General features: G+C 37.2%; 1 protein-coding gene across 4 annotated transcripts; it reads right to left on the bottom strand.

Moving 5' to 3' along the window:
• Positions 1-741: 741 nt before the first annotated feature.
• Positions 742-9056, bottom strand: LOC104602206 (putative sucrose-phosphate synthase 3). Of its 4 annotated transcripts, XM_088902206.1 has the most exons (13): positions 8845-9056; positions 8473-8753; positions 6824-7056; positions 6462-6525; positions 5642-6340; positions 4981-5109; positions 4763-4894; positions 4510-4686; positions 4367-4420; positions 4215-4277; positions 2661-3635; positions 2441-2568; positions 742-1240 (listed from the first exon to the last, which is right to left on the bottom strand). In XM_088902206.1, exons 2-13 carry the CDS (start codon positions 8749-8751, stop codon positions 958-960), a joined length of 3216 nt encoding a protein of 1071 aa, XP_088758332.1. In that variant the 5' UTR covers positions 8752-8753; positions 8845-9056; the 3' UTR covers positions 742-957. The 4 variants fall into 4 exon arrangements, with proteins under 4 accessions (XP_088758332.1, XP_010264118.1, XP_088758333.1 ...); XM_010265816.3 differs by having other exon boundaries at positions 8473-9056; XM_010265819.3 differs by having other exon boundaries at positions 1040-1178; positions 8473-9056.
• Between the last annotated feature and the right edge of the window lie 1319 nt (positions 9057-10375).

The following is a 10375-nucleotide window of genomic DNA, read 5'->3' as shown; positions in this document are numbered from 1 at the left end:
AAACTGGGAACCAGTCACCATTTCACCCCAAAACTGCTTTTTGGCCAAAAACTGTTGATTTGATCAGTGAACCGCTCTGATCTGGGCAGTTGAACCATCAACCTGGATAACAGCTTTTGGCTGTTTTTTTTTTTTTGTTAGAGATGGGTTCCGTTCAGACCATTTGACCCAGGGGTTCTCTGTCTGATCCGGTTTTAAAAACCTTGATTAGGATAACATTTATAACAATTATCCCATTGTTGTAATCTTTCTATTGTTTGTTTTTATCTTGTTTTTGAATGTCAAACACTGCTAACCGACTATGCTTATCTTGTACACACATATATACAAGGATAAGTCGATACAAAGAAGACTTTTGTTTCCTCACTCAACCCCCCAACTGAACCACCACCAGTTGGTGATCCTTCAAAAATCTCTTACTCTGAGCTTACTCTGGCCAATTGGTCCTTGCTAATATAACATGAGCTTATTCTGGTCAATGGTCCAGAGGATACAAATTAATTCTAATCTCACAGCTCTGATCCGTGCTTCCATTGCCCAAAGTTTGGTAATTTATAGGCAAAGCAAGTAACACGCAATTCTATGTCCTATTTAACTAATCAATGTTGAAACAAATGAGACCTTGGGCTGAGCCAGTGACCTGATTGTATGTTGCAATTCTCAATCATTTAGTGTGATTTGGCTTTGTATATTTGACTGCATTCAGTGTCAAGAATGTATTGAGAGTGGGAGAGAGAATGATTTAACTGGTACACTCGAATGCTGTGTTCAGTTAATTAAAAACAGTCATCGTGTTAAAGGAACATTTAAAACAGTCAATGGCTACATATTAGCAGAGACCCCATATTCAGGGAAGCAGAACAGTTTGCTGGCCAACAAAGAAAACAAGAAAAGAGATATAGAGAGACTAATATAATTCACCTTCATGTCAAACATACAAAGAATTTGTTCTCACGTTCAAACACTTGACTTGGAGACTTCCTTTAGAGCTTTCAGAATCTGATCAGCTGTTGCTCCACTATTTACATAGGTGATAAATGGGCTTTCCCTAGGAACAATGTCATCCTTCATGTAGCTTCCCGTTGTTCTTACAAATTCCTCGGAACCTTTCTCCACTATTCCTTTCATGATCACAGTCCTATGGATTCCAGATATTAGTTCTTCATAATCTGTGTCACCTGCTTCACCGGCAAAAACATACATGTTTGCAACTTTCAAACCCCACCGAACAAAGAGGTACCTAATGGCATCATAAACCAAGAAGGAAACATGATTCAGAGATGTAAAATGCATTTGGTGGGTGCTTTCTTTTTCATATTCATTTATCAGGATGAAAGACATGAACAGATATCACCTTACATATCTTATTGAGGACAAAAAGAAGAGAGGGGCATTGAGAGGAACAATTTTTCCTTCTTGATTCTGATAAGGACAAGAAAAGGTTAAATAGGTCTAAACCCTATGTATTAGTATAAATAGCTTTTTTTTTTCTTTTATGCTTTAGAGGACCATATCTATTGTGGCTTGTTTTCTCTTCTCATCTTATGTTTACATGTTGTCTTTTTTGTGGTTATAGGCTCGTAAAAACTATAGGTTGCACTGCTAATATTTCTTTTATATACAAAAGAATAATGAATAAGATAGATAATATATCAAGGTGGCTTGCAGGTTACAAATTATTCATTAAACAATTAAGATGGTAATGGTGTCTTTGTTGGTTGCTGCACTTAGAATTATTCTAAGAAGAGTATCTTGGAGGAATTTTCCTTTCATAGTTTTATATCTTTATTAGTATACTCTAGTGTAAGGGCATGTGCTATGCACACGTGCAAGTAGAGGGTAAAGATACAAGTTATACATTTATAATCAAATTTAACTTTTATGACCAGCACCAAAACCAAGGCAAGTATTCAGTTTATAGTAGTATAGATTTCTGTATTTGAGGATGTCTTATCTTCCTTTTTATACATATAAAAGTTCCATGCTTTGATAAACTATTTTGGTTATCAATTAAAGAAAGATATATTAGAATCTATTTATGAACTTTTTTTTACCATTAATACTCCTCTCTCCATGACTTTGAAAAATGGACCTAATTTTCTAGCACAGCACAACCAAGAGGCAGCCACTTAGTTATTCAATTTAGAGTGGATACCCCTATACCCCTTTCCGCACCCTATATCAGTGTCCATATCTGGAGAGACATGACTAATTTGCACAGAAACAGTCTCGTTAGAAAATTATAGAAGCACCAAGTTTAGTGTCTAACATGCTGTTGGAGAGTTGGAGTTTGTCATTGAGTGGTTATTCTGATATAAGCCAATGAAACATGTTTTGGTTCTTGGACACGGTAACCCTAGAAAGCTGATATAGATACTTCTTTAATCAAGTAACAAGATGTAGGTCATAAAATATTTAGTAAATAATTAAACACATGTACCTTAAAGCCTGAGATCGAGATGCGAGAAGAGGAACAACTTGCATTCTTGTTGAGTTCCTACAATACATTGGATGGCATCGAAGCCCACGCATTCTGAGCTTTTGCCTCAGATCATCCACTCTCTTTGCCTGAAATGTTGAGTCACCATGAAAAGAAAATGTAAAGAAAACCATAAATTTTGTTATACACCACTGACACTTTCATTTAAGATTATATGTACCTTGCTGGGATCTTTAATCAAATATGAGATGCAATGTGAATTGCTTGCCTTCACATCTTCCTCAATGGAACTTGAAAATTTATCAGATTTATTCCCTCTACCTTCTTGTGAGTTCATCAGTCTCCAAATAGTCTTGTTTAGGCCATCACGACCCCAGCGATAGTCGATATGGGATGTGTAGTCAGGATCTGGACATAACTTTCCAACATCTTCTGTGTAAGTACCTGGATAGTAAACTTCACTGCCACTACTACATATCAGAGCATCAAATTCAGTTACTTGAATCTTCCCTGATTTTAAAAATAATATCGCCTCATGCACTGGCATAGCTGTTGACAAAGCAAATCCTGAGAATCTTGAGATTTGAGAATCTGACCTCACAGCCTTGAATATCTCACGTACTGCCTGAAAAATCTTACTGTCAGCAACTCCCTTGCTGTCATAACTGTCAAGTGCTATTACAAATAATCTCCGCCTTCGTCTAAGGACTGGATACTTGCTCACTACACTCTCGGGCTGTTTCTTTCCCCCATCTTCATGTGCATCTGATGTTGGTTTCTTTATCTTGCTCAAGATTCTTTTTACTTGATCTTGTACAGGATCACCCTTGATTGCTGCTACTTTCTCTAATTCAGCAGGATCATACTCCAGGGAGCCATTGAATGAATACTTTTCCCCATCAACAGAAAGCCTCAGGGACATGTCCTGCACATCCATAGAGTCTCCAAAGGACTCTTCCACAGCCATGTCATCATCCATTGGGGTGTCTGTCTGCCATTGTGGATGTCTCATCCTACAAGCTGCCACCCTTGTCAAGTATGTGCGACAGTGTTCAGGCCACGAGAATAGGTGTATATTTTTCCATCCATTCCTCCTGCATTCATGCCATAGATTCTTTTCTGCAACTAGTTTAAGAAGTGCATCAGCAATGGCTTGTTGATCATGTGGGTCCACAAGCAACCCATTGTTCAGTGCCTAAGCCAAAGAAATTAAAAGGAAACTGTCATGCAGGAAACCAAACCATTTGGCATGATACCCACTAACCATTCTTATTTCATTTCTTACATCAACAACATGGGAAAACAATGATTGCTAGAAAATTGGCCATAGCATTCATCTTGAGGCTTAGGTGAGTTAATTGCATGATTGATCAGAAATGAGTAAACAAGGGTAGAAACTCTCCTTGAGATCAAATATTGACCTAACTTCGTTTTCATTGAATATGTAAATTGTAGAAAAATTAATCAAGTTCATGTCTAACTGCAAGTGTTTTGTTAAAATACACATACAGGTGAACTAATGTAGTATCAATGCCTAAATTTTTGAGAACTGATTAATATACAACTATGGACAAAAGACATGCCATGTTTATATATATGGTATATGTGATGTAATTGTTCTTCCATTCTCCTCAATTTAGTATTTTATTCTGACATCATATCAGCTTAATAGTATCAAATAACTATCATTTTGAACTAAAATGGTGCCAGATATGTACTTTAAATGCCAACATTTCAAACCCACATCAGTGAAAATGGGTAAAATTGTTTTTACCTGATGGATGTCAACTGGACCGCCATTTTTAGTGGCCACCATTGGAAGCCCATGTGCTGCTGCCTATGTAAAATCAGGCCATTATGAGCAAGAGTTTTGTTTTATAAAAAGGATTATAAGATGAAGAAACATAGATTATGATTGAATCCAACCTCAATTAAGGTAAGGCCAAAAGGCTCAACCAAAGCTGGATTGATGAAGACTCCCTGCCATGTTTTCCAACCACTTTGCTGCTCAGAATAGGTTGAAATTGGAAAAAAAATATAGTTACAAATAACTATCAATATAAACATACCTTTGTTTTTGCTGCTAGGCGGTAGATATCTGGAACATCAGATTGTTTGTGATGTTTTGGGTAGGCCACAAGCCCATAGAGGTCATACTTATCAATCAGCTTTAATACTGTTAAAAGCACATTAGCATTACCTGACGACATTTCATCTATGTTATCCCTATTCCCCATTATGAGTGTCTGCACAAGCATATTAACTCTATGTCATTATTTTATCCAAGGGGATAACTAAAGGTAACTGAAGTTGACTACTTACAAGGTTGGCAAGATCTCTTAATGGACGACATTCCCCGAAGGCTTTCAAAAGTGTGGTAATGTTCTTTTTTGGATCTGGTCTTGATAAAGCCAGGATCATTGGCTTGTGGGGATTTGCAAGGAAGCGCATTATCTGTGGAGACATTTCTTCTTTGTCAAAAAAAATGATATGCAAAATAGGACTAATGAGAAGATCAAATGGTTGTACAAGTGGCTTACTTCAGACCATATAGGTGGGACTGCCCTTGGGGAAGAGCCATCAGCACCAATAAGTGATGTAAGTTCCGCATCAGCTTCGGACATGTCCTCTTGAACCAGACTGCTAAAGTCCATGCCAGGAGGAATGACCTGAAGATATCATGTCTTTATCATCAATGCTTAACTTCCTTTTTGCATCAGTACATGTTATTTCACAAAATTAAATATCACATCCAGATATGATAACCAGAAACCTGTACATGTCTAGCATACTGGTGTTGGATACAATACATATGTAATATGACAACAAATGCATGAAGATTTCTAGGATTTACTTTGTACCATTTAAACTTTTAAAATATTTAAGATTTTAACAAATCATATCATACTACTAAAAAAAAAAATCTTATGTGTAACTTCCAATTAAATAGACAAGATATATGTTTTGCAAAATGACATTTAGCTTCAAGAAGTATATACAAAAACATGATATAATGGGGATGCCTTATCCATATTCATGTCTAGGATCTTAGGAAATGAAGATCATATTATCTGTTTCTTTTACCTATGTATCTTTTGGTATTCATATTTTTCCTTATTATACAGGACCTTCTCCAGGATAAAGAAAAAAGTATAGCGTTATAAAGAGGAAAGGTTGAGAAGTTGTAGATATGGCACTTACCACCATCCTTGGCATGTAACGGCCATGGCAATTGACCCTACGTCTGGTACGGGCACGCAATATCTTCTCCAGCTTGACATCAAAACCATCATACAATCCCCACTGTTCCACAATCTCTTGCTTGGTACTTGTGATTACAAGTTCAGCAGCATCAAGGGAAAGCTCTTCTGCTTCTATACGCCGCATTATCTTGTACGTTGAATTGATGTCCTCTTTTGATTGGCGTCCCTGCTTAAGAAGCTGTTCTAACTTGTTCCTTCCAAGTGAGTGTCCTGTAAGAACCATGGGTACATTCAAGGCTCCAGAAAGAAGTGCAGCACTATCTCCAGCATCTGCATAATGGCCATGAATCACATAAGGCCAAACAGGCTGCCCTCTACCTATCTGTTCTCCAAGTACCTTAGACATATTAAAAATATGGGCCAGGGCTCCATCTACAAACTCTTGAATATATGGCCACAGTAACTCTTTGCTAAGGTATTTATCCCGTGGACCAAATGGTATCCTTACAATATAAGCCCCACTGCTCTCTCCTATCTCATTTCCCTCTGCATCTTCAGAGCCAAGAGTTAACATCTCTGTGGGCTCTCCATAACTCCAATCCACATCTGGTGAGGATATTTGGCGAGTGAAGAGGTCTACCCTGTATACCCCAGGCATCATGGCAAGTGCTCGGGCAAGCTCCACCACATATTTGACCTGGAATTTCAGCCATTATATATGTTAATCAGAAACATGTATCTGACAGTCCTTCACAAGGTTATCTTGGACAAACTGGCAACCAGTGCCATAATCTAGTATAGAAGGATATCTTAGTTACCTGGCCACCCGTATCAGAATCTCGACCAAGCTCCATGTTTTCTCCCCGGACCAAGCCATGCAAACTGGCCAAGAAGATGAGTCACGATTACAGACTCTAATATAAATTTGAACTTAGATCCATTGAAAGCCAGCTATGTAGCTGTATTCATAAACAATTAAACATAACTTATTTTCTCAGAATGACAGTGCTTGGACAGATCATACGTCATCACAGGAAAACTTGTGAGCTAAACCAAGATGAATAAGTATATTAAAATGGGAGATACTTTATTTATCCTTAAAAATCTCGATCTATATTTATATGTATAAAGAGAAAATTATGATTATTTTGGTACCACAGTTTTCCTAATAAATGTTTACCTGATAAGGACAATATAGAGTCTCTTCCCCTTGTTGTCATCAGACCACACTTCAATGTTGGAGGAATTTCTCTGGAACTTCTTCTTTGGTGTCTCACACTGAATCACCTCCCCCACAGTGTCTCCTTTTTCTCCCTCAGAAAGATCTTCAGACATGTCTTCAGTAACATCCATGCGTCCCTGCTCCCACTCCCACCTCCTATTTGCCAACCGTTGGAAATCTTCCCATTCCAACTACACAATCACCCAAAAGAACCATATTCTCATGCTTGGAATTAATTTGTTGCAATAGATTAAAGTATTGGTGTTGCATTGTATTGTACTATATTGCTAGGGAATGCCAACATTGTAATAGAATACCGTATGCATTTACATATGATTCTTGCAATTTTTCTGTTCATTGAATGGCAAAGCATGCATCCAATCTTAGAAATACTACTACCTAGTTTCTAACTCCTTTATTCCTTGAAGGTTTTATCAGAAAGGAGATGCAGACCAAGGATTTTAGTTCAACGACGTCAGCCTTAGGGCTTTCCTAAAAAGTAGGAATATATTCTTTTCACCAGTTTATTATTATTATTATGTTGAGCTCTCATCTATTTCCTAAACATTAGAACTTCATAGGAAATCCCATGAGCCTACCTGTTTAAATTCAAAATAGAACACAGAAAAAAAAAATGCAAATAGGCACAACACTTAATAAACTACTGACAAAAAATAAAATTAATCATTTCTTTCACTTCACTAATTACAAGTCTTCTGGAGTTCTATGAAATAGAAATAGAAACTATACAATTAAAGTTTCCTACCAAAAACATCACCATGTCTGGTTTTGCTTTTGATAAATTCTTGGCATGGTATGCACAACATATTACAAAAACTTTTTTAAAACTAATTTTGAATCCATACATTTGAAAACTTTATTTATTTCACTAACCAATATATTTTCCTTTGAGTCTAACAGAACAGTGCATTTCTAGTTTAAAATAAGATTTTTGAGTGCAACCAGAATACAAAGAAGAATTTTCTTCTCGGATAAAAATAATAGTTTTTTTTTTTTTTTTTTGTGTGTGTGTGTGTGGTGACTCTCGGCAAAATACATATAATGTAAATACAGAAAGAATTCCCCTTTGGTATGTTGAAATTAGAAAAGAACCAATTAAAAACAATGTTCTAAAATTCCATTTTTTTCATTAACTATTACCACTTTCCTTTGATTATAACAAACCAGAGCAATTCCATGTTAAAATAATAGAAAAGAAAAAAAAAAGAACAATTGAAAATAATGTCTTAAACAACCATATTTTAGTTCACCCATCTAAAATTCTTCCATTGAAGTATTACAACCTTCCTCCTTGACTCTAAAAGCATAGAACATTTCTTGCTTAAAATAATAGTCTCTGATATAAATATTACACAAACAAGAATTCCGCCATAACAATTAATCAGTACTTGATACAGCATTTTAAAACCCAGAAGATTCCATTCCTCTTCTTTCGGAAGTAACCCGGACTATTTCTATAAACATAACATTTTTAATCAAAACAAAATTCAATAAAGGGATCAATAGCCACTGAAACACGAAACAAACCAAAAAAAAAAATTATCATAGATAGATAGATCAAGAGATAGATATGACGAGCTGGGGACCTGCTTCTTCTTGCGGGCGAGATGCCAAATGCGCCAGCACATGTTCTCTAGCCGGGAGCTGCGTTCACGCGTGTTGCGGGTGGCAGCAACCTGGATCCAGGTTCGATGGAGATCGGTTTCATCGACCCCTGTGACCACCTCCTCCACAAAGTACTTGGTGGGATTAAAATGGCCCCTCTCACGTAGGTCGACTGAGATTGGCTTCTGGTCTTCAATTGATCCTGCCCCGGAATCAAGAATTGCCTCCAAGTACCCATTGATCCATTCGTTCCCCGCCATGTCTAAGAGCCAAGAAAATCAGAGTTTTTATTAAACAAGTCCTGTTTTAGTTGTAAAAGCAGAGGAGGGCTTATTGCAGGTTTAAAATCCTACAATGCTTGTTCCTGTATCCTGTTCATAAAACACACAGACAGAGAAGGATTGATGAAGAAAGAAGCTGAAATCCAATCTGGGTTTTCGTTTCTCAATGAGATTGAATAAAAAAAAATCCAGTGGGATTAATTCAAAATTTGTTAAAAAGAGAGTTGTGATATTCTCTATCTAGTAGAAGGCTGTTAACTTTTGATTGCAAATGCAGAGCGCGTGTGAGTTTGAGCCTCGGAAGGAGAGAGGTCGAGGCGTCGAGCAGAGCCTGAGAAGAGCCACGTGGAGAGAAACTGGGGCCTCTTACGACTTGTCAGAGGATCTTTCCTTTTGAAGATCATCGGCACACGTATCATAGCATGATAGCTCGTTTTTTCTATTTCCAAGGTTGCCCGGTTCCCTTTGCGATCTCATCGCTCTGCCCGTATCTCCTGTTTATTTGCAACCTCTCAGACTTAGAGTCTCGAACCTGGGCGGGCCCAACTCGAACCCGATCCGATTCATTCCGAGTTTTTGTACGGTTTGGGCTTAAATTTTTGGGTTTCGGGTTGGGTTTGGGTCCGAAAATACAGGCCTCATGGCTCATGATCATGCATCCAGCCCAGTCTGACCCGACCTGACCCGAATTTGCTCAACATTGTGTAATATATAAACTTAGCTACATATCAATATATGTACCCTTTATAGTGAGTGGTGGTTTGTCACTTTAAACTACCAAAAATTGTAGATACCCTCCCAAACTTTTACAAGTGTGTATAAAAAAAAAAATCTTCCATCAGCTTTCTATTAAGAAAATGAACGGAAAATGGTCATGTATGTATCATGTGATCCATTAAAATTTTCAAAATGCCTAAATTACCCTTATTAAGGGCTTGTTTTCTACTTTTCATCTTTTGCTTATTTGGGGGTGAGAGGCTTTGGTTTTGCAACCTAACAATACTTAATGACCTAACCTAGCTCTATGCTTGTAGATGGTGATAAGGTTTTTTGAGGTTGTCTGTGGCTCAAGAATTAACAAGACTAACAAGAGAAAGAGGAGGAAGGAAAAGAAAGGAACGCCTCAAAGGCAAAGGACACCAGTTGTATTCAGTGTTTGAAAATCTATTTGTTATACATGGCTTGGCTTGGATTATATAATGATGAGAGAAAGAAACATTGCAACTTTTCTGGTGCCTAAGAACATTTTGCCAAAATGGATAAATAAAAGGGTGGATGGCATAAGACAACAAGCATGGTATCAAAAAGGAAAATGGTGGTTAATTAACAGCATCTAATATGTGATCTGGCTGTCAGGAGATTGCTCAGTGAGATATCCATTGGTGGATCAATTTTGTGTCTACTGCCTATTAGGAGACAACTGCAAAATGCTTGTAGTTGGCAAGTAAGTACAATGACTCAAATGTTGGTGCTTGTTTGGATGCCATAGAAGTTTTATCGAACATACTACTTCCCATTTTAGTTAATACATAGTGATGTTTAGTTATCTCTTGTTATTTTTTATAGTGGAATTCTACTTCCCATTTTAGTTCTCTCTTGTTAT

This window comes from Nelumbo nucifera, chromosome 3 (genome assembly GCF_055504915.1).
Source record: "Nelumbo nucifera cultivar China Antique chromosome 3, China Antique-T2T, whole genome shotgun sequence".
Classification (NCBI taxonomy): domain Eukaryota; kingdom Viridiplantae; phylum Streptophyta; class Magnoliopsida; order Proteales; family Nelumbonaceae; genus Nelumbo; species Nelumbo nucifera.
This window is presented reverse-complemented; position numbering and strand designations above follow the sequence as displayed.